Source organism: Eretmochelys imbricata, chromosome 2, assembly GCF_965152235.1.
Source record: "Eretmochelys imbricata isolate rEreImb1 chromosome 2, rEreImb1.hap1, whole genome shotgun sequence".
In the NCBI taxonomy this organism is placed as follows: Eukaryota; Metazoa; Chordata; order Testudines; family Cheloniidae; genus Eretmochelys; species Eretmochelys imbricata.
Window position 1 is genome coordinate 249,699,923 of NC_135573.1, and position 25,338 is coordinate 249,725,260.

Genomic DNA, 25,338 nt, shown 5'->3' on the forward strand with positions numbered 1-25,338 from the left:
CCTTAAGGGTTTCTAGAAGCTTTTTGCCCAAAATCTAAAAAACAGGCTCCTCTCCACACGCGTGAATGGCTGCATCAGGTCTTTTATTTGTGTTTGTTCCAATCTGATCAAGTTTGGAAGTGGCATCAGACAGTGGACAGATGCTGCACTTCTGTGTATGCACTATCAGAATGCAAAACGCCTGAGGCAGCGGGTGTTTGCAGGAAGCAAGAGGAGATTTGGTACTGGTAAACATGCAGTCTACACCAAGGGAGAGAAAAGAAAATTGATGAGAGGCCGAAGCCAAGGAAGCATGAGGGAGCCAAGAAAGGTTCTAACCTGAAATGATCTACAATAGGAGGATTAGAATCTACAGAGTTAAGTAATTTAGTCTAAATGAGACAAAATTGGCATTGTACACAAGAAGAACAGCTGATGATCTAATCTAGTGCATTTTATGTAGACCGCCTCCTTCATTTCATAAAACCTCTATCTGAAAGTGACTGATAAAAAAAGTTTATCTTTTTTTAAAAAAGAGCTTGGGATCAATTTTTAGAATGGTTAATGTGCTTTATTAGGATACAAAAGTACCTTATGAAACGTTTCTCCTGACATGTGCACATAAAATGAAAGATGGATTTTCTGGAGCACTGCTGATCTCACTAATAATGAAACTTTTCTGAATTACTAATTACCAATACCAATAGAATGGAAATTTGATATCTAGAGATCAAGTGTGTACATTTATTTATGAGAAGGTGTGCAAGATTTGACTTGAACAAAGAAAATGGTACTTACGCTTTTTTAATGTCTTCTGGTGAGGCATGCCTATGCACTCCTAGAACATCATAATAATCCACCATGTTTTAACAGTTGTCTTGTTAACAGCAAGTCCTGCAATTACAAGAACCTATTACTAAATGGGTACAGTACTACTACTGAGTAACGTGACATCTCTCCCTTTACATGATTTAATAGAAGGGATTTTTTTTTTAAATCCAAACATTTCCTACAAACAGTAGTACAAGGAGGACTAGTCTGTTCCTATGTTGATAGAAAATAAGAAAAGTTATACGGATGCAATTTGGTTTTAGGTTCTCCAATTCCATCATTTAGGCAGGTATCGTACATTGAACTAGACAGGGAGTTAAGTCATTTCTCATTAGTGGATATGAAGTACTGACAGTATGTAACTGGACAGTAATATATTTTCTTGCATGCTAAAATTTGTCAAGATCTATTGCTAATGCGGACACTTTTTACGCAGTACGTCTATAGTGACAGGCCATTAGGAAGTCTGACTACCCTATATTTCCGTAGCACCTTCTTCATACTAGAGTACTGCTGCCATTGTAAGGCCTTGTTTACACTACCAGGGTAAGTTGACTTAAGTTACACCACTCCAGCTATGTTAATAACATAGCTGGAGTAGATGTAGCTTAGGTTGACTTATTGCTGTGTCCACACTGTGCTGCATCAACAGGAGATGCTCTCCTGTCTACTTGCCTTACTCCTCTCATTCGGGTGGAGTACTGGAGGCGACCAGAGTCGCTCTCTGGTTGATTTAGCAGGTCTTCACTAGACCGCTGCTGCTGCAGCAGCATTGATCCCTGGTATGTGTAGATAAGTCTCCCTTCCAGGAGAGCATGCAGAACACATAGTTGCCTCAGAAGCCTGCAATGCTGCCAAGTTTTTTTGTTTTTGTTTTTTTAAAAAACTAAAGGAACTAGACAGGTGCAATTTCTAGTAGCCATTCATAAGATCCCAAGGAAGCTTCAGAATGGTATTCTTAAAAAAAAAAAAAAGGACACAGTCGTAAGTCACTTGAGAACCAATTCAGAAAGTTAATTATCTTAAGAACATATATATCCAAACCCAGCCATAAAGTTACTACAGACAACATTGGTCTATAAAGCATTATTAAATTCAGTTTGCTAGTCATTCCTCTCTTTTATTAGGAAAATTATAGCCAAATGAGAAGGACCCACTAGTCTGGCTCAAATCTAGAAGATGAATCAGCCAACATGAACACAAGATTAAGGTTATTAAGAGTAAAATACCCAAATGGAGTTTATTTTAAGATTAAGATTAGATGTATAATAGCCAAATAAATAGTTAAGCATCTTATAGGTATGTAATTTTAGTGAACACCACTTTGACTTATTTAGCCTAGAGCAATAGTCTTGGCCAGTTTAAAAAAAGGCCATGATGTTTTTGGTCACTATTAAGAGACAGAAATATAATATTAGAGGGAGTTCATGTAAATAAGCTGAATGGTCTCTGGAGTATATGGAATCCTGCCAGAGACCTCAGCTAGCTTTTACCTCCTTGTTTTATTCTGTAAATAATTTCCATTCCTTTCAGCATTAAAACTACCCCTGCTTATTCCTCCACTTTAAGTTTTCCAGTCATCTCTGAACCCAATTGTTCTAGTTCTGGTATTTTTTTTAAAAAAAAGTTTTAAATCCTGAATGACAATTCAATGGAACATCAAGCCAACATTTAAAAATCATGAAATACAAAGTCACTCAAGTTAAATGGCAAAACTTCATTAACGCAGAGTAAAGGTTGCTCAGTGATAGCTCTTGCCCTTCCAGAACGCTGAGTTCAGCGAAACTAAAATATCTGAAAACCAGAACGGAGTTACGGTAAACATCCATACAACCGTAACTCTGTCCTCTGGAGCTGGCAACAGCCGCTGGATATTATCTGCGTTCATTCCAGCTACATTTACTGTGTTACGTGTAACTATACTGAATGGTGGAGGAATGAGTTGGAGTAGTTTGGGGGCAACTGTGACAGTGATATGAGGAAATCTGGGTTTGAGTCGTCCCAACCAACCAACCTGTATGCGTTACCAAAGGAAAAGAGTACATATGTACCTTGAGGTTCCAGTCTACATCATTTGTATCCTGTACAATTCTGTATTGAGAGTAGTCTGTGGATTTAATGATGGGTGGGGAAAGAATAAGTGTTATCCTCTGTTGAAGTATGAAGGGGCTGTAAGAGGATATGAAGTGGTTGTTAAAATAGAACAATGCAGAATTCTGTCAGCAGAGCAAGCTCAGGTGTTTCTATAGAGAAAGTGCAGGCACTATTACAATGAAGCGGAAAAAGTGTATGTGATATGAACATACTGGAGCACTGCTCAAAGAGGACAAAGTCAAGGCTGTGTGGGTGCTTATCTTACCTCTATTTCCTGGTTTTCAGAGGTTTTAGTTTCACTGAACTTTATGTTAAAATATACTTTCAGCCTCCTTTATTATGGACAGTGGCCAAAGGTTACTTGCTTGCAATAGGAGTCCAGATGTGACTATGTCTAAGACAGAAGTGGACAAACTACAGCCCGGGGGCCACATGCAGCCTGTGGGACTGTCCTGCCCAGCCCCTGAGCTTCTGGCCCTTGAGGCTCACCCCTGGTGGTCAGGGGTCAGGAAACAGGGGGAGTGGGGTGGGGTTCCGGGGGGCCTGTCAGGGGGCAGGGGTGTGGATAGGTTAGGGCAGTCATGGGACAGGGAGCGTGGGCAGGGAGGTTGTATAGGGGGTGGGATCCCCGGGGGGCGAGGCGGGGGGTGGAACCAGCTTCATGCCTTCCTAAACTGTATCAGTGAGATCGCCAGGACCACTACTGGTTCACGGACCAGTCATTGAGAAATACGGCTCTAGTATACAGCACTAAAAGCATACTGTTCCACAATCATGACAATCCCAGAATATATAAATCAAGAAGTGAAAAATCCAGTGATAGTCGAGGCAGGAAACTTTTCTCTGAGCACAAGTGATTGTCACTGTAACAAAAGCTAAATGACGTGAAAGCCAACCCATCAACGATGAGACAGCCTGCATGAGGAAGATCTGTTGCAAAATCCACCCTTGGAGCTAAAAGGCATATGTTACTGAAAGAATCAGCTTTTGAACAAGAAAAAAAAACCCTATAATCCACCAGTTGAGAAAAATCTGACATCTCCACATCCCTTTTGATGTAGGCTTGCAAAATGGTCATGGAAACTTACCAGCCAAGGCAAAAAGCCAATCTTTGCATTCTACCATGATGTAGACCTACTGATATTTTATTTTTCCTTTAGAACAAAAAGGTTACTTGCCCACGATAAAGTAGAATTTGCAAGGATGTTTAAGTAATTGTTCTGAACACCTGGGATTGTTTCATGTTTGAACTTTCAAATGAATTAGAAAAGAGTTGTCACAGATCAAGTTATCTTTTGTTTGAGATGGCACTGTACGCAGTTTGTCCTTGTCTACGTTTGCAGTTGAATGTTCCGCATTCAGTTCAGCTGCACCCAGTCATGGGTCCATTTTCCCAAGGTAAATAATAATATTCAAAATAGACCTGTTGCTAATTCATTATTTGCTCCAAACAAGTAGTTTGTGGATTAGGGATATAAGGAAGTAGAGAAACAGAGGGCCACCAATGGCCATGAGTATTTCATGTTCCTCTATATGGGTACTTATACAGCCCCCATGACCATAGGTGGACATATCCCTGTCCACAACACTCTTGTAAGGCAAGGAAGCTAATCCCCATTGTACAGATGGAAATGAAAGCATAACAATTAAGTGACTTGCTCAAAAGAGTCACAGGAAGTCCACATTAGAGCAGAAAATTTGAGCCAGATGTCCAGAGTCCCAGTCTAGTGCCTCAAACACAAGGGCATCCTTTCTCCTGTACATACGGCTTCAAACAGTAAAATTAAATAATCCTTTTCTCCTACTTCATTTGCTTGATGGTAAATTGGCAGGAATAGGGCATCCCGTAGAAGAATTCAGAAGTGTGGAAAGGAGGAAACAGAGCGGGAGAGAAAAAGAAAATTAAAGAACATGATTCTTTATTAGCTACTGCACATTAGGTTAACAGCCAGAAGTCACTCCTTAAGTGTGCAGAAGATGGGCTTCCACCTTAAGTGCCTGGGATGGGAAGCTCTGGTGGTGTCTAGCCAGAGACGAAAACTCCTTTTACCATCTCTCCCTTAACCTTGGTTTTAAAACTTAGAAAATTCAACCCAAAAGACAATGTTCTGCACCCCTCCTATGTTGAGCACATTATAACTGCAGGATTAAGTACTCAGTCAAAATATGTATTGCTTGTTACAATAGCACCCAGATGCTCTGATCAGGATCCTGGCATCTTTTTATTAGGAGTTGTACTGAATACAAAAGACAGTTCCTGCCCTGAAGAGCTTTCAGTCTTTACTTGCATTATGACATTGTATTTCTCCAAGAGGCTACGTGCCTAAAAGTTGTGAGTCTATTACTGTGACCTGGTCTACACTTCAATCAGATCAACCTAGCTATGTTCGTCAGGGCTGTGAAAAATGCCACATCCTGAAACACACAGCTAGGTCAACCTAACTCCCACTGTAAACACAGCTAAGTCAATGCAAGGATTCATCTGTTAACCTAGCTATCACCTCTGAGGGCTTGTCTACACTTAAAATGTTGAAGTGATACAGCTGTACCACCGTAACGCTTCAGGAGCCAGTCGGTGTAGGCAATCCACCTCCCCAACAGGCAGTAGCTGGTCGATGGAAGAATTCTTCCATTGACACAGCACTGTCTACACAGGGATGTAGGTCAGCTTAATAATGCCACTCAGAGGTGTGGATTTTTCCACACACCTGACCAATGCAATTAAACCAACCTAATTTTCTAGTACAGACCAGGCCTCAGAGAGGTAGATTAACTACCTTCTGTCAATTCAAACATCTACACTACAGTGGCATAGCTGCTGCAGCGCCTGTAGTGTAGACATTCTTATGTCTGACATAGTCCATAAGAGTCAGATACATAAAGACTACTAGTGAAAGTTTGCCGGCATATATGGGCCACCGACAGTTAACTTCATTATTAACTGAATCATCACTTGAACTGCACCCAAGTACTGACTGAAGAGAAGAAAATCGATAGTGAATGGATACTAGACTTTAAATACACACCACAGAGAACTAAGTATAAATTAAACTGATTCTTTGTGAAATCAGTGGAGAATGTAAAGTTACGCGATATATATAATTATATTTTCTATAGCCCTAAATATGCATATATTAGTGTAGTTGCACTGTAAATATTTTATGCACAAGAAAAATCAAAGTTACCATACCAAACTTAATGTTGATGTGTCCTCTCTTTAGAGTGTTTAGCTGTACAACTAACATTATCTTTGTGTTTTTGTATGGCATATGTAATTAATTTATAGGAAAGCCAAACAGGGATTAGCTTTTAAAAGGATTTTGCTAGTTTGTACAGCATAATATAAAGATAAAATGACTAAGTTACCATATTTTATTCACACTTGTTTAGAGCAATGCTATTTAAAATAGCCAAGGTATGAAACCATATGAGGGGAGCATGTGACAAAATGAATTAAAGAACCTGTTCAGTAGTTAGTCCTGTTTATAGTTTGAAAAAAGTTATCAGAATTGCAGCAAATGTATGAAAGATTTAAAGTGCTAGTGAAACTGCATTTTCAAAATGAAGTCACCTATTGTTCACAAGTTTAGCAAGTATGGAACAGATTTTACTTCAACTTCTCAGTTGTCACAACTGTCAAAAGAAAAAACAGCACAAACTTTCAGCTTAAGTACGAAGTTCCAAGCTAATGTGATCCTAAATAAAGTCTGCTGTCCGTGGGGCCAAGTGAATGAAATTGCATATTACAAAGGAGGATGGAGCACCATTAAAGTAAAAATGGGCAGGGTGAAGTGATTTGAACCGCCACTTTTCATCTTGTTTTGCAATTTACTTCACTCATTTTCCTAGAGAAAAGTTGATTCTCACTGGCTGGCATAATCTGGTATTTTTTCCTAACCAGAAGGATGCACTCTATACACATTTATTTAAGCAATTACACAGCTTTACATACACATCTTCAGATTGTTTACATTTTTATTACACAGAAAATGCTGAATGATGCATTTCTTATTTACTAAATAATCTGCATGTGACACTGTTAAGCTGCATTTGGATGGAAGTTGAATTAAAATGCACGAAGACACCACTTTACAATTTGATTTAACTAATATTAAAAGTTACTTTTATTGTGCTGGCCACAAAAAGTTAGAAATGGTTTGCATTTAAAACGGATTAAAAAGTATTATCTGTAATTAATCAAGCTAATTGTTCCCAGTCATCATATCCTTTGAGATTTTAGAACTAGAAGATCTAATCCTTTTAAATCTAAACATTATTCACAGATTGAACAGATTTTCAACTTCCTATCAGTTTCTCAACTTTGAATGAACAATTAGTCACTGAACTGAACTAGCTGAATAAACTAAGAAAGTAAGTTCTCTTTACACCTGCAGAAAAGACTACGCTGCAAAAAGCTGGTTTAGCACTTCAGACTATTCCAGGTGACTGGCCAGTGACTTCCACTAGTTCAGTGGTGAAATTTAGGCCTTAATATAGGTTGCCATACTTCCCAATGTTTAGAAGCCATTTAAGTTTTATACCTAAAATCCAATTTTAAAGGGGTTGTTTAAAATTCTTATCCACCCTGACAATGGGTTATGTTATTTAACATGTAGAAACTAAAATTGAAAGTACATTTGAGTATCTCAGAAATGGTTCACATGCTTTACTAGAAAAGGAGTACTTGTGGCACCTTAGACTAACATTTATTTGAGCATAAGCTTTCATGAGCTACAGTGCACTTCATCAGATATGCCAGTACTTCTAACTAGAGTTCTAAAGTCCTCGTAAACTTCTTACAGAAAGGATCTACAGCAGAAGTAACAAAAGCAATCATAACTAATGACTGCTGTGTCCTACAGTAGTCATAACTCCAGTCTAAGACTATACAATCTAGAAATAAGCATCACAGGGAAAACAAGAAAAGCAGGTTGATTGTGTGACAAGCTAGGTCAAAGGATTCTATGATTAACTTATATCAGTGGGAATCGTGCCTTTCAGAGAACAGCTGACCTTTCCTAGAAATAGGAACTAGTCCCCATTTTTAAAAACACAGATTTAACTTAAGTTTCATATGTCATTGGCTGGTAATGACTATTGGAAGTCCCCTCAAGGAGCAACTATGGCTCATCAGTAAATTGAACAAGTTCTAGAAGTAAACTACAACTGAGAAAAATTTCTCCACCTTTATTTCTTTTGTACTATCTTCAATCATGTTAGCTCAATTGACTGACGTAACATGACTGAAAAAAATCCTTTGTCCGATCATGCATCCAATGAAGTAAGCTGTAGCTCACGAAAGCTTATGCTCAAATAAATTTGTTAAGTCTCTAAGGTGCCACAAGTACTCCTTTTCTTTTTGAAAAAAAAATCCTGTTTAAGATGCCGGCTAACGAATCTGAAGTTGAGTTAGCTGGTTCCCCTCAAGACTAAAAAGCAGCCAGTGAGGTTAAGGTAACTTGAGTGAGCTAACAACTGAAATGCACCACCTTTCTGCTTGTCAAGAAAGGCCCTATGAGAGGGTTACTGAAAGGCCATGAACTGCCTGAAATTGTGGGAACAGGAGTATCAATACCATGCTTAGTACTGCCCCAGATATTGTTAACCTAAAATGCAGCTACTTTGTTTTGGGCTATGTTTGTTTCAGAGAAATCTTTAGGGGATTTAGTAATATCCCAGGGACGTTAGGGGGTGTTTTTATTTTAATATATTTAGTGTTGGCTGTAGAAAAGCCTACAAAAAACTTCATATAATTGACATTTTCCCCGTGGTACATTTCCATCAAGACAGAGGCCCTGTATTAAGCACAGCTGGGTCTACAATTTCCCGGAGAACTGGGAAGTCTGTCCTTTTATTAGAACATTTAATGTATGTCTAACACTTACGGCAGCATGTACAGAAACTGCACACCCAGCTAGCACGGGTATAAATAGCAGTGGAGACAGTGAGTCATGGATTAGGCAAGTAGAGTGCCCTACAGTGCCTGAACCCCCTAGAGAGTACACCCTACACAGCACCTCAGACATGTACACTGCTATTTGTAGTGCCGTTGCATCCCACTGCCTTGCCGGAGCCTTTCCTCACTGCATGTAGCTACACATCAGCAACAAATATGGACACAGCCTGCCTTTCACGGCAGTATATAGCTACATGTGTAGTGCCTGTACTCTGTACATTTCTCGCCACCTAAGATTTACAGCAAAGACCTGTCAGGCTTCATCTTTAACGTAACCTGCTTGTTTTGTAACTACAAATTGTCTCGTCTTCACTGGGATTTCACCTCAAGTTAGCTAACTGGAGTTAAGGATACATTTTTTTTTCCTTGGGAAGACAGCTATAATGATGCTGAAGAGGAACAGATATGTCTGGGGGTCTGGTTTATAAGAGTGAAAGTTTATAAAAAATATTTTGTCAGTTGGAAGTGTAGATTAAGTTCCCAAGGCTTCTGGCATTTAACACAGTAAAGCAGGTTTAATTAGAATGCTTGTAAATTCAGAGTAAAGGGTAGGAATTTTTTTCCCCCCCTTTTAATGTGGAAAAGGCCTAAGAGGAAAGTTCTTAGGCAGTAGCTCTTTATCTTTGGAACCAAGATCTACCCATAGAAGTGTGCATGAGGTCCTATATCCTCTATTTTAACTTCATGCATCTGTTTTGTAAAGACTGCAATTTAAGCTTTTTATTAACCTCCCAATTCAGCAGCTTACTCAGCCCAGTACTGACAGGAGCAGGGAATAGAGCCTCCAAGCTAGCTAATTAAAGATTATAGGTGAAACTTTGTTAGTTCTCTTTTTGTGGGCTGCACATTTCTTAATATGACTCAGACTGACAGGGTCACATAACTGGAATGGAGAGTGTGAGAGAGACCAGAGTCCAGTCAATGCATCAAGGGGCAAGCAAACTGCTGGTCCATATACCCTTTCCAATTAAGCTTCCCATATATGGTTGTTTGGATGCCAAAGCAGGTAAACAAACCTAATATTGTTGCTTCACTAAAAAAATGGCTGAATGAGTTGACTGCCCTTTACAGAAGGAGCCTGGGTGTGAAAAATGCCCTCCATACTATCATGCTAGGTCAAGAAAAAGCAGAGGAATCGCTGTATAGCTCAATTCTCAGGTGCAGAAGAGACCCACAACTCAGACAAAATCCATTTGAATGCATTTTCAGCTAGCATGAATCCAGATGTTTTTATTTCAGTAGCATCCACAATATGGTAGATGATGTTCACATAGTTAGGAAGAGACAACACCTTGAAATCAGCACATAATTCCTCCTAACACTTTACCCAGAAGTGCTGTTGAAAAACTAACCGAACCAACAGACCTCCCACCCTAGAAACGATGTTGAGGATTCACCTTTAGATACCTAAATATCCAAGTGGACCCCTAACCTTCCAAACATATACACCTCTACCCAGATATAACACGGTCCTCGGGACCAAAAAAAAAAATCTTACTCTCTTATAGGTGAGACTGCATTATATCGGGGTAGGGAGAGGAACTGCTCCCCGCCCCAGCTCACTTCCACTCTGCCTCTGCCTCCTTCCCTGAGCATGCCAATGCCGCTCTGCTTCTCCCTCCCTCCCAGGCTTGCTGCACCAATCAGCTGTTTGGCACAGGAAGCCTGGAAGGAAGGGAGGGAGGGGGAGGAAAAAAAAAAGAAGCGGAGCAGCAGCGGCAGTGCACTCAGGGAGGAGGCGGAGTTGAGCATGGGGTGGGGAGTGGTTCCTCTGCGCCCTCCCTCCTTACTTGCTGCAGCCCCCCAACCCCAGCTCACCTCCACTCCACCTCCTCCCATGAGAACGCAGCAGCTCTGCTTCTCCTCCCTCCCAGGCTTGCCGCGCCAAGCTGATTGGCGTGGCAAGCCTGGGGGGGGGGGGGGGGGAGGAGGAGAAGTGGAGCTGCGGCACACTCGTGGGAGGAGGCAGAGCAGAGGTGAGCTGGGGCAGCGGGGCTGCAGTAAGGGGGGAGGGCACAGAGGAACTGCTTGCGGTAACCCAGAGCGCTGCTTTACCGTGTTATATCTGAATTCGCGTTATATTGGACTGCATTATATTGGGGTAGAGGTGTAGTATAAGTGAAAGTTTACAACTACAAATTTGCCAAATAAACTAATGAAAGCTGCTCCTGCACTGATGCTAGGGCACAGGAATGCAGCAGAAAAAAATTTTCTAAAGATTTATCCAACTAGTGACATGTTGCTTAAATGTTGCTATCATCTTCAGAAATCAATTATGTGTTAACTCTTTGTGACCAATGGTCATGTATGCAGATTAAACTGTAGGCTGGGATATCTTAAAATACAAGAAATTTCAATGCTATCTGACCACTTAGCTTGAAGAGATACTACCCCTAACATAGGTTAACACACGTACATCTGTGAAACTCAGCTTCAGATTCACATGGGAAGAAAAATCATCAATTTTAAAGTAAGGTTATTAAACATGAACATCAAAGATAATTGAATACCTAGACCAGGGGTGGCCAACCTGTGGCTCCGGAGCCACATGTGGCTCTTCAGAAGTTAATATGCGGCTCCTTGCGTAGGCAACGACCCTGGGGCTAGTGCTACAGGTGCCAACTTTCCAGTGTGCCGGGGTGCTCACTGCTCAACTCCTGGCTCTGCCATAGGCCCTACCCCACTCCACTCCTTCTGACCACCACTCCTGAGCCTGCTGTGCCCTCACTCCTTCGCCTTCGGGAGGTACATGGAGGGAGGGGGAGACACTGATTGGCAGGGCTGCCTGTGGGTGGGAGGAGCGCGATACTGACATATTAGAGTGGCTTTTTGGAAATGTACATTGGTAAATTCTGGCTCCTTCTCAGGCTCAGGTTGGCCATCACCAGCCTAGACACAAACTAAACCAAAGTTATGTCTGTGTGACTTGTGTCATTCAGAGGTGTGAATATTCCACCTGCGAGTGACATAAGTGCTTGTGTGCACAGTGCTATGTCAGCAGGAGAGCTTCTCCCATAGAGCACAGACAGTGGACCCCAAAGTTTTTAGGTCATGCTCCCCCCCAACCTGTAATGGAATCTGTCCATGCTCCCCTGAGCTGTGCTGAAGTCAGAGCTGAGGGCTGGGGCTGCAGGCAAGATCATAGCAGAGCTGGGGGGGTAGTATGGGACTGTGTGGCACTCCTTCCCCACCCCCTGAAACATTCTTCCTTGCCCCCTAGGGGACACACCCCACAGTTTGGGGACCACTGGCATAGAGAGTCTTCACTAAAGGCACTGCTGCATCAGTGCAGTGGTGCTGCTGATGTGCTCGATATACAGATGTGGCCCAAGTCAAAACGAACTAAAAGAAACTTTTGGAAGTATGATATTTACTTCTACATTTACACAAGTTTCCCTTCCATACAACATAGCTCTGTCCAAAAAATAAAAATAGCAACATATTCGAGTAAATAAACGTGTGGAATAAGCTCAACAGGATGATTACATGCCTTCTAATTCTGCTTCTCTAAAATAAGGCCAACTTTGCTGTACTCTCATTTTCAGAGCAAGATGCTCAAAGGAGGCCCCAAATGAAAATGAGTACAAGACTATACTGGCAGCAACTGCAGGCCACAGCCAACACTGAGAACAGGAAAGCATGTGGTAAAATACACAAATCCGTAGAAGGTATTACAACTAAGAAAAACTACATAAAAACCAGCCAACTTCAAAGTGAGAAGAAATGAGACAGGAGTGAAATCCTCTACCCCGAAACCAAGGATAACAGAGGGAAATTCTGGAAAGGCACAGTAATGCAGAGCCCACACCTCAAATACTCTTGGCTATGATTCTACCCATTAAATTACTTCTTATCCATAAGCTAGCTAAATCAGAGCCTCTATGGCCAGTTTTATAAAGTTCAGGTTTCGTTTATATGAAGCAGACAGCTATCGATCAATCATATTTAACTCACGTGATTAACTCAAAAAAATTTGTGATTAATTGCAGTTTTAATCCTACTGTTAAATAGGATACCAATTGAAATTTATTAAATATGCTTGGATTTTTTTCTACATTTTCAAATATATTGATTTTATTACAACAGAACACAAAGTGTACACTGCTCACTTATTTTTGATTAAAAATTTGCAGTGTAAAAATTATAAACAAGAGAAATAGTATTTTTCAATTCACCTCATACAAGTACTGTAGTGCAATCTCTTTATCGTGAAAGTGCAATTTACAAATGTAGATTTTGTTACAAGTCCACTCAGTCCTACTTGTCTTAGCAATTGGCTGAGCAAGAAACAACTTTGTTTACATTTACAAGAGACAGTTCTGCATCCTTCTCACCTATTGGGGACACTGTAAATAAGAACAGGCGTTCGCACTGGACTTTTGTAGCCAGCATTGCAAGGTATTTACGTGCCAGATATGCTAAACATTCATATGCCCCTTCATGCTTCGGCCACCAACCCAGAGGACATGCTCCCATGCTGATGACGCGCTTTTTTTTTTAAAACAAGAGTTAGTTAAATTTGAACTCAGCAGGGGGGAGGGGTGGGGGAGAGGATTGTATTCATCTGGCTCTGTTTTACCTGCATTCTGCTATATATTTCATGTTATAGATATCTCAGGTGATGAATCATCACGTTTAAGAACACTTTCACAGCAAATCTGACAAAACACAAGAAGGTACCAATGTGAAATTTCTAAACCCAAGGTTTAAGAATATGAAGTGCCTTCCAAAATTTGAGGCGGACAAAGTGTGGACCATGCTCTTGGAAGTCTTAAAAGACCAACGCTCCGATGCAGAAACTACAGAACCGGAACCACCAAAAAAGAAAGTCAACCTTCTGATCGTGACATCTGACTCAGAGGATGAAAATGAACGTGCATCAGCCCACACCGCTTTGGATCCTCTGGAATGGTGGTTGAAGCATGAAGAGACATTTAGAGCAGCTGGCATGTAAATATCTTGCGATGCTGGCTACAACAGTGCCATGCGAACACCTGTTCTCACTTTCAGGTGACATTGTGAACACGAAGCAGATAGCATTATCTCCTGCAAATGTAACCAAGCTTGTTTGTCTGAGCGACTGGCTAAACCAGAAATAGGACTGAGTGGACTTGTAGGCTCTAAAGTTTTACATTATTTTATTTTTGAATGCAGGGGGGTTTTTTTGTACATATTCTACATTTGTAAGTTCAACTTTCATGATAAAGAGACTGCACTATAGTACATGAAAAATACTATTTCTTTTGGTTTTTATAGTGCAAATATTTGTAATCAGAAAAACAAAGTGAGCACTGTACACTTTGTATTCTGTATTGTAACTGAAATCAATATATTTGAAAATGTAGAAAACATCCAAAAATATTTATCTAAATGTTATTCTATTATTGTTTAACAGTTCAATTAATTTTTTTTAATACACAAATGCTGGGGGGGAGAAACTATTTTGATGCAAACATTTTTTTTTCCACCAGAGAAACCCCCAAAACAACAAAACTTAACTTATTGTTAACATTATGCAGCTTTTTTAACCAATGCAATATTTTTGTATTATCCACGCCCCCCCCCCCCCCAAAAAAAAAAAAAACAAACAACAGGTAAGCCAAACATCCAGGCCAACCACAACTCACAGGATCCAGTGAGCAGTTTCTCTGGCAAATTGTAAGAAGATCAGTAGACAGAAGGGGCTCCTGTACTGGGACAGCTACTACTGCCACTTGACAGACACCTTCACTTGAACTTAAGCTCCTTCAGACAGGGGGGCCATCTTTTTGTTGAGTTTGTACAATGCCTTGCACAATGGGGTGCTGGTCCCTGACTAGTGCTCATAAGCACTATGGTAATACAAAGTTAATGTTATTAAAATCCTCACTTCCCTTTTCCCTGCATTGCCCCATTACTGTTAGGAACTGGGACTTCTTGGGAATTGGGATTGAAGTGTGACACTGCACTCCATATTCTTCACAATGATATTTGATGTGATTATGACATAGTTATGATGTATTTTATGCAAGTCATGTGAGAGGTCATTAGGAAGTTTATGATTTGCTGAATGATTATCCTATTTGCATGCATGGATCATTTTTGTATCTGCAATTATGAATATTGACTGTATCTATTTCACATGTAGCTATTTTTGGGCAACACCCCCTAGGCAAAGGCTCTCAGTCTAGAATGGGTCCTTCCCAGCCAGCCATCAAGTTAATCAGCCATGAGAGAGAACAATAGGCCTCAGGGGAAGCTTATCTCCAGCTGGGGAGCCTTCCTGAGGATGCTACAGACAGCCTCCAATAATGGCTGCTGTTACACAACAGGGACATGTGACCAGGTCACCTGGTGCTGGACTTCACCTTGGGAGGTTTATTTTTCCACTGACTTGCGTGGGAACCAAGCTTTGAAACAGCGTTCCCACCATGTGCAAAAGCTATAAAAGGCAGGGGAGTGACATCATCTGGGTTCTTCAATGACTCCCCTCCCAAGGAGGCTCCTGGAAACACGTGAGGAACAAAGACTGAACTAGGAGGAAGCGCTAGACCCAGGCTAAAGGGATTTTTAGCTTGTGAATGGAACACCTGGGGATTCCAAGCCGTAAGCAAGTGCAGCTTGCCCCTTAAGAATCTGCAGTCTGCTTGTATCATTACTTAGCGTGAGAATTTGCTATTCATATCCCATCTATGTTGTATATTAAGCTTAGTTTGCAGTTTGTTTATTTGCAGGTAATCTGCTTTGATCAGTTTGCTATCCCTTATAATCAGTTAAAATCTTCTATAGTTAATACAATTGTTTCTGCTTTATCTAAAACCAGTTTGTGGGAGTCATAACTCAGGGCAGAAAGCGGTTGTATATTACTCTCCACATTGAGGGAGAGGGCGAATTTCATGAGCTTATACTGAACAGTTCCCTATGCAGCTCAATATTGTATAATTTTGGGTTTATGCTCCACAGAGGGTGCGTGCCTTAGGAACTGGGAGGTGCCCTAGCTGAAGCCTTACCATGTAGGGGCTGGTTAAAAAGCCTGGATGCGTGTACTGCAGCTAGGTGTGTCCTACCTGTGTGCGTGCTGGTGTAAGTGCAGGCTGGAGCCTGGAGAGGGCTTGGCAGCTTGTCACAGCAGTACAGTGTCAAGGTTCCTTCCCCACTCTGAACTCTAGGGTACAGATGTGGGGACTTGCATGAACCCCCCCCCCCCCAAGCTTATTCTTACCAGCTTAGGTTAAAAACTTCAAGGTACAAACTTTGCCTTGTCCTTAAACCCTATGCTGCCACCACCAAGCGTGTTAAACAAAGAACAGGGAAAGAGCCCACTTGGAGACGTCTTCCCCCAAAATCCCCCCCAAATCTTACACCCCCTTTCCTGGGGAAGGCTTGACAAAAATCCTCACCAATTTGCATAGGTGAACACAGACCCAAACCCTTGGATCTTAAGAACAATGAAAAAGCAATCAGGTTCTTAAAAGAGAATTTTAATTAAAGAAAAAGTAAAAGAATCACCTTTGTAAAATCAGGATGGTAAATACCTTACAGGGTAATCAGATTCAAAACAGAGCAAAACCTTAAGTTACAAAAAGACACAAAAAGCAGGAATATACATTCCATTCAGCACAGCTTATTTACCAGCTATTTAAACAAAAGGAAATCTAACGCTGTCATAAAAATAAAGGGAAGGGTAAACCCCTTTAAAATCCCTCCTGGCCAGAGGAAAACTCCTCTCACCTGTAAAGGGTTAAGAAGCTAAAGGTAACCTCGCTGGCACCTGACCAAAATGACCAATGAGGAGACAAGATACTTTCAAAAGCTGGGAGGAGGAAGAGAAACAAAGGGTCTGTGTGTCTGTCTACATGCTGCTTTTGCCGGGGATAGACCAGGAATGGAGTCTTAGAACTTTTAGTAAGTAATCTAGCTAGGTATGTGTTAGATTAGGATTTCTTTAAATGACTGAGAAAAGGACTGTGCTGAATAGAATAACTATTTCTGTCTGTGTATCTTTTTTGTAACTTAAGATTTTGCCTAGAGGGATTCTCTATGCTTTGAATCTAATTACCCTGTAAGGTATCTACCATCCTGATTTTACAGAGGGGATTTGTTTACTTTTATTTACTCCTATTTCTATTAAAAGTCTTCTTGTAAGAAAACTGAATGCTTTTTCATTCTTCTCAAATCCAAGGGTTTGGGTCTGTGGTCACCTATGCAAATTGGTGAGGCTTTTTATCCAAAATTTCCCAGGAAAGGGGAGGGTGCAAGTGTTGGGAGGATTGTTCATTGTTCTTAAGATCCAAGGGTCTGGGTCTGTAGTCACCTAGGCAAATTGGTGAGGTTTTTTACCAAACCTTGTCCAGGAAGTGGGGTGCAAGGTTTTGGGAAGTATTTTGGGGGAAAGATGTTTCCAAACAGCTCTTCCCCAGTAACCAGTATTTGTTTGGTGGTGGTAGCGGCCAATCCAAGGGTAAAGGGTGGAATATTTTGTACCTTGGGGAAGTTTTGACCTAAGCTGGTAAAGATAAGCTTAGGAGGTTTTCATGCAGGTCCCCCCATCTGTACCCTAGCATTCAGAGTGGGGGAGGAACCTTGACAAACACATTTCTAGATTACTTACTAACAAGTTCTAATACTTCATTCCTGTTCTGTTCCCGGCAAAAGCATCACACACAGACAGACCCTTTTTTTTTGTGGCCCCCTCCAGCTTTGAAAGTATCTTGTCTCCTCATTGGTCATTTTGGTCAAGCGCCAGTGAGGTTAAGGGGTTTTGCCTCAGGCCAGGAGGGATTTTATAGTTCTGTACAGAGAAAGGTGGTTACCCTTCCCTTTATATTTATGACAACAGTGTAAAAGGGAGTCCAGCCTGGTGGGTCAAGGGGGCTCAGTGGTACCCCAGTTCCAGGTGGCACCCCAGGGGGAACCCATCATAGGGAGAGTTGAACTTGATGTCTCCTCTCTGTGCACATTCCATCTACATCCCTGTTGCTGATAGAGCGTGGTGAGTGGAGAAAGTGAGAAAGGTACAGTTACAGCCAAAGTTAACTAAGCAGCAGAAAGTACAGTTTTTACATCTGGTGAACTGTGATGTCATGCTCAGAACTCCGAGCCACCGTTTTATCACTCCGACTTAGCAAGAGTGAGAGCACTGACATAACAGCCTGTCTGCCATGCCAGCAAACTCTTCAAGACTCTGTCAGTCTAAACTTTGCCTAACAGGTAACAAATCAGTGAATCAGAGTTCCCAAGTTCACTCGAGACATCTCCCTGCAGCACGCAGTCCATCTCACTGGATACTCAGAAATTAGGTTCTCTGCCTCCAAAAAGGCAGAGCACACATCTGTTAGGTTAGCTGAAGACTTGCCCTTTACACCGAGATGGTTTTGTAACAATCAAGAATAAATGTATGAACAGATTTAAAAGTGATTCTAAACAAGGAGAAAAGACAGATATGGTTACAAACAAGACAAGTTCTCTAGCAATTAACACTAGCAATTAATTTTAGCAAGTTACAATCTCTGTCTAAGCAGATATGTTACTTTACTCCTGGGGGAATTCTGCGCCACTGCATGCATAATTCATGGGCCGCACATTTTGTGTTTCCCCGCAGAAAACTTCTAGCTGAAAGATATGCAGTTCCACCTATCGCCCACCAGAGGGTGCTGTGGCACTAGAACAGAGCAGCTGCTCCTGGCCAGCCCCAGGTACCATATGGAAGAGAAAGAGCCTGCAGTGTCTTCGTCATAGCGCCTGTCAGGCCAGATCAGGAGACAGGGGATATGGAGAGACAGACAGCATGAGGCACATGGGGCTGCTGAGGGGTCACATACAGGGGTTCATAAGGGCTAGTAGGGGAGGACAGAGTTGGGCAGGGCCACATGGGGAAGGGGATGCAGGGCCACATGGGGGTGGAAGGAAACAGAGACGGGGGTGCAGGGACACATGTGCCTGACTGAATGGGAGAAGCTAGGAATCAGCCAGGGTCTGCATTGGGGAAGCTCCCTAACAATCCCTCCCGGCTCCCCCAAAAATCTGTTCCATACTTTTCCCACCCATACCCAAGAACCCTCCAACTTCAGACCCAGGTTCCTTCCCAGCAATTTACTTTCCTCTCCCTCAGCTTATCCACTCCCCCGGATTCCCCCAAGCCTTTGCCCTGCTTCTGAGGGGTTCTGAAAATACGGTTCTGTACTGTAGTTTAAATGAATTACTCAGAGTTCTGTATTAATATGCCTAGTAAGGAATTTGTCAAAAAACATTTCATGAATCTTTTGTTGTCTGTATTGTTACAGACATACTTGCTGACAGGCATTTTGAAATAAATTACCAAAATAACTGAAACTGGAGTGACTGTACTATTACTTTGACAAATAAAATATGCAGAATTTGAAAATATTGTGCACAGAATTTTTTTGGTGCAGAATTCCCCCAGGAGTATTACTTACATCAAGTTACCAGGCCACCAGATATGGGGATCCCATATTCACAGAATCAGAGGGTGCTTTATTCCCCAACAAATAGTTAACTAGAAGGTCTTTTTACTCCCTTTATATTTTCCTAATTCCATTGTCTTTGCCTCAAGAACCAGGAAGACCTTCTGGGGGCACAAACTTTAGTGTGTCCCCTGGCATACCAGATATAAAAGAAAAAGTTTAACATGTTTAATAAATCAGTTCATTTTAAATGCAAAACAATGGTAGTATTATCTGTAGTTAGTGAACTGAGGTGACTGTATGTAGATTTGGGCCACGGTGACTGGAAACAAAGGTATTTAGGCTCTTAACTTTTGCTGAATTCAGTGGAAGCCAGACTAAATACTTCTGTGGACACCATGTCCGTCAAATATTTAAAAACTAGCAGAGTTCATCCTCTTGCACCTAGTTTTTATTATTTCTAAATTAGAAGAGGAAGACTAGCTTTCCTGTTTTTTCAACTTCCAATTGGTTTCTTAACTTTGTACGAGCCACTGAACTGAACTAGTTGAATAAACTGAAAAGAAAATATTCTCTATGCACCAGCAAAAAAAGGAACTGGTTTTAGGCCTTCAACGGACTCGGATTCCAGGTGTTTAACCAATGACTTCCACAAGTTGTGGTTTGACTTCGATTTTTTTTTTTATTTTGTTTAAATGATTTCAATATGTTAAGTTTGGGGACTTAACATAGACTGTCCATTTCCAATTTAATTTGGAATAGATGTTTTAAAAACCCTGTATTAAAATTTAAAATATTCTGAAGTGTTATCCACGATGGAAGGCAGCATTGGAAAACAATTAACTTGTGGAAACCAAACGTAACTGAGGCAGAAAAATACGTTATGCTGAATAAAGGCAATTACTTGTGTGCGAAGCTGGTTGAAATTGATTTTTTGATTAAAATAACAAACTGTTTGTTTGAAGAAAATGGTTTTGAGTTTTTAGGATTTTCCTTCTCTCCTTTTCTCTGCATTTGTTCATATTTTACTTTCCTTCCTTCCCCCCACCCCACTGCAAGTGGGAATTTCCCCACTATGACTAAATAAAACATTTCAAACTTTCAAAGAAAGTTATTTCTTCCAGAGTTTTTTTAAAAGATATTGTTTGATGAAATTGGGGGGGGGGGGATGGCTTTTTTTTTTTTTTTTTTTTTTTTTGAGAAAATTGACCTTGGGTTTATTTTTGATGTATTATAGTGCTCTGAAATTATGCTAATTTATGTGTGATGTTTTGATTTTGCCGTAACTAGTTGTTTAGCTACTGGAAGTCAGAAGCCCTGCTGTTCTCACTTCTAGATTTCATGTTTTCACAGGACATTAGTGATAACAATTTTCTTGTGGCAACATATAAACAATTCCACGGTCCACTAACAAACTGAATTCAGTCTCAGAAACTGGAAAGAGGATTTAAACAAAAAATTATGTAAAGATCTGATAAGAAGGGCTCTGTGGTCATAGCCAGAGCTAATACAAGGACTATCTATAGGGCTCAAATGAATGCTATTAACTAACTTATAAAGCCAACCTTTATGGAATTTGTTCATTTTTTGTTCTGCGCATTTAAAAAAAAAAACAAGTGTCCTGGTAAGCATATTTGCCCATTGCCTTACACATACTTCAGCTGACTATTTAGTCAGCCCAGTAAGGTAACACAACTACAGTTTAACTTAACTGCCAAGTTCTTACACCTCCCCATCTGGAAACAAACACCTTTTCTAACTGGAGTTACACGATACCTCATATCCCAAAACCTGAAGAATCCAGACCCATATGATTATGCACCCCTCACAAGTACACAGCAATAACTGCCAAAGGACCATATAACCAAAGAATGGAACTAGCAGAGCCCAAGGCTATTTCAATCATTCAAACTAGGCTAAAGCCATGGTTTTTTTTATGATATTCTATATACAAGACCACAGTGGATTTGATTTAAATCACTAGTCAAGCAGATAATTTAATCATGGATTTCTACATAAAAGTGCATTCTTGTGGGCTGTAACCTTAATACATATTCTTCACAACTCGAGATAGATGTAAGTTTCATTTTTAGAAGGTACACACTATACATTTTTGAAGTGGTTTATTTTGAAAACTTTTCAAATTAGTTTTACAGCTATATCAGAAAATGAATGATTGTTTGGTTATTTCATTTACCAAAGGTAATAGAAGCAAATATTTATGAAGTCACTGGGAGGTGAACTATCATTAATATTTGGAGGATTTTCTTGCCATGATGTATTAGGAGGAGACCACCACCAGACAGACATTTAAATTGTTTTAGTTAACTAAAAAACAAACAATGTTAAGTATTCTGGATTTTTTTTCTTCGATAGCAAACATATAATATTTTAACAAAACAAGCATATGAATTTTTGAATTTAGTTCAACATTCAAGTTTAAAATCAGGTTTGTTTTCGTTAAAAAATTGTTTAAAATAGTTAAATGAAATATTAAAAAAAATGAAATTGTCAGCCAGTTCAACACGAGAAACTTAAAATATTGGTTTTTGCAGCTAATTCAGTCATCTTCACCTTCATTTTCCTGTTTGTTTATACTCCTGTTTCACTTTTGTTCCTACTGCCCGTCTCTCCCTTCTCACACTTATCTCCAGACTTCTTCTTGTCCAGATCTATTCCACCCCCAACAATCTTCCATTCATTGAACTTTTTGAAACTTTACACGTTGAGAGAGAGGTAAGGGATTGACTCCGTGTACGCAAATTTGGAAAGGGACAATAGGGTTGAGGTCTGTTATGTCTCACCTTTATACATTATTTATTTTAAAACATTTTTGCTATTAATAAGCATATTATCTCTGGAAACACAAATCCAGCGAGAGAACTACAAAACTAAGCATCTCTGACGGTATCTGCTAGACTGAGCACCACTGGACAGATGGAAAGATTAACGTAAATAATCTATACAGAAGCCCCTGGAATCCCATAAAACTGGGTCCCTAAATCCATGAACTACTGGAACTCATTTACAAAACTTTTCTTAAACATTACATGAATATATAGTCTCATACTATAGGATTAGAACTTCTAATCCCTATTCCACGAGGAGATATCTTTGAGCTATCATGTAACTACCTTTAGGTAGGTTTTCCCCCTCTCAAAAAGGAAAATAGATTTTTCCCCGATTTAAATAAAAAACTGGATTTATTTTTATGTTTTTAAATAAATCACTGATTTTTATCCACCCTGCACAAGACTGACAACTAAATTGCTATGCCAGGTCACAAGCTTGACCACATACATTTAAAACCTTGTTATAAAAATTTAGCTTCTATAATGTCATCTTGGCCCCCTAAGAACAATGTTCTATGCTAAACACTCCAATTTCTATCTATGGTTATAAAGTTACTAGTTAAAACATAATGAGAAAGGGCTTCAATGATCTTAATGTCTCGAATAATTTGTTCCATGTTCTTCCTGCCTCAAAGAGGAAACCAGTTTTGCAGACAACTTCAAATCACATTAGTTGTGACCACCCTGAAGCTAGTTTAAAGTTTTATTGTCAGCAGGAAGACCAGAGACTCCACTTGCCCACTCACTACCATCCCAGAAATCCTGCAAATAGTGATGACATGAACCATCTGCCTCACCTTCACAGGGACACTGTGCGTGGGAAACTTGGCAACATCATATACAAAACATCCAAGGGCCCCTCGGCTTTGCAAACACACTAGGCTGCTACCATTGCCCTTACTTACTGAAGAAGGGAACTCACAGGTGCGTGGAAGTTTTACTGCAAACAACTAACGTACAAGATCTCCAGTGGTACCATGGGGCTCTGTGGCCGCCTCCCTCGCTTGCTTTTTAAGGAAAAACTAGCGCCCAGAGCCACCCCCAAAAACGTGAAGCGGACTCAGAGCGAAGAGGCGGCTACACACCGGCCTCGTGAGTCACCTCTTCGGCACCTGCGAGCGTACCGGGGTGCTCGGAGCTCCCTCGCCACCCCACCCCCGCGCAGGTTAGATTCCCCGGAAGTGTGGCGCGATCTGAGTTTGCCTCATTGCGAGGCATCAACACGGGCCTTGTCCTCGCTCAGCGCTGCGGCGTATCTCCCCGGCACCCAGCTGCCGGTCAGAGTAACCGAGCCGCCGGGGCCCTCCCCAAGGCAGGGAGCGTATCGCCGCATCCGCTCCCTTCCCACCGCGACCGACGCCTGGGTCGCGCTCCACGCCAGTCCCGCCGCACCCCGGAGCTGGGGTCAGGGCTCACCACAGGCCCGCCCAGAACCGGGGCCCGGCACCCAGAAGCGCCCCCGCAGCGGCTCGGGCGCAGACAGCAGCGGTGGCCTCCGCTCACCCCGCCCCCGCTCTGCCGCCAGCGGGAGATTGGGGGAGGGGGGGAAGCTCCATCACCAACAACACTGTTGCTGAGGGCGAGAGCCCGCCTCGTATTACCCCCCACCCCCCAGGTCCGGTCCAGTCCGGTCCGGCACGGCCATCGCCACCCCGGCGGGAACAGCATAAATCGCCCCCGCACCCCTCCCCCGCGAGCCCCTGGCTCACCCTGCCCAGGCCTGCACGGCGGACGCGCTCCCGTCTCTCCCAGCAGCAGCGATTGCACCAGCTTTGGCCGGCCACGCACAAACAGAAATTGCGTCGCTCTCCGGAACGTCACTTCCGCTAACGCCCCCTATTTCCGGAAGTTTCTGGAACGACCTCGCCCTCTTCCTTCGAAGCGGAAGTGTGGGGGGGGGGGGGCTGACAGGGAGCGCGAGCTGCGGCGCCACCTGCTGGCTGTTGGCGGCGCGCTGCGCGGCTGGGGTGCGGCGGGCGGCCTCGCGGCCGACGGGGGAGCCGGTGCGGGAGGGGAGGCATGGGCGAGGCCGTCACGGCACGTCGCAGCGCCCCCCGCGTCTCCAGCCCGTTATGGGCCCCCACCCCGAGGGCATGAGCCATGGACCGAGGTGACCCTCGGGGGGGAGGGAGTCACACGCTCCCGGGGGCACCCAGCCACAGGGCGGCCACCCCAAGAGATGGCGGTAGCCCAGTGCCAGGCTGGCCCCGTCGCGGGGTGGAGACCTGAAGGCATCCGAGCTACCCTGGGCCTGGGTGACCTGTGCTGAGGCCCATGGGGCAGACCCCAGGGCCGCTGGGCCAAGATGGATTGCACCTTGCCGACCTCAGCAGCCACAGGCCACAGTCAGATCCCCAGGGGCCTGGGCAACACTGTGGCTGCCCTAGGGTGACCAGGTAGCAAGTGTGAAAAATTGGGACGGAGTGGGGGGTAATAGGAGCCTATATAAAACAAAGCCCCAAATATTGGGACTGTCCCTGTAACATCGGGACATCTGGTCACGCTAGGCTGCCCATATCTCAATGACTGAAAAAAACCCTGGGTGTCCTGGTATATAATCGGCTGGATGTGACCTCCTACTGCAAGGCTGTGACCAATTGGACTAATGCCATCCTGAGATGTATAATCTCAGGTAGGGGTTGCCATGCCACTTTTCTAATGGCTGTTAGACCCCGGAGTTGGCGGCCCTGCCCCCTGTCCCACCTCTTCCCCCAAGGCTCCACCCCTTGCCCCATTCTCTACCTCATCCCCACAAGGCCTCACCCCTGTTGCTCTCTCTTCCCTCCTTCCCGCCCCCAGTTGTCACCTCTCAGGTATATCTGCCCACACATCCTGGGTAGTAAGCACAATTTGCATACACATGGGGGTAGGGAGAGGTTCATTTACAGGCACTCATTTGAACTTCTCCATTTCCACACACACAGTGGGTGGTTTGCTTCATTAGCACACCAGTTCTGGGAGGAGAGGAAGGGAGCTCTTCCTTTTGCATGAACAGCGGGGGTGAAAGGGAAGACCCCCCCCCCCGCATTTGAATGCATATCCAGATTGGGGGAGAGACTCCCCTTATTTGCACTAGTACATAAGAAGAAAGTCCCATCCACATGCACACACAGTGGGAGTGTTGAAGGAAAAAAAAACAGGTGCTCCCCCATTTGCAGCACATCCACCTGAGAGAGAAGAGAAGGGGAGCACCTCCCCCCCCCCCATTTGTTGCACACCTACC

At 42.5% G+C, this 25,338-nt stretch overlaps 1 protein-coding gene across 4 annotated transcripts in view; it reads right to left on the minus strand.

The window, feature by feature from the left end:
* DNAJB6 (DnaJ heat shock protein family (Hsp40) member B6) overlaps positions 1–23,946 on the minus strand; it is a 97,999-nt gene extending 74,053 nt beyond the window's left edge. For 2 of the 4 annotated variants that reach the window (XM_077808361.1, XM_077808365.1), the window contains exons 1-2: positions 23,825–23,946; positions 778–873 (exon numbers count right to left, since the gene is read on the minus strand). In XM_077808361.1, coding sequence (XP_077664487.1) covers positions 778–842 — 65 coding nt within the window. In that variant the 5' untranslated portion in view covers positions 843–873; positions 23,825–23,946. Of the gene's footprint in view, positions 1–777; positions 874–1,485; positions 1,768–2,861; positions 2,980–23,824 lie in introns of those variants that run through there. The other 2 variants (XM_077808363.1, XM_077808364.1) reach the window with 2 other exon arrangements.
* Between the last annotated feature and the right edge of the window lie 1,392 nt (positions 23,947–25,338).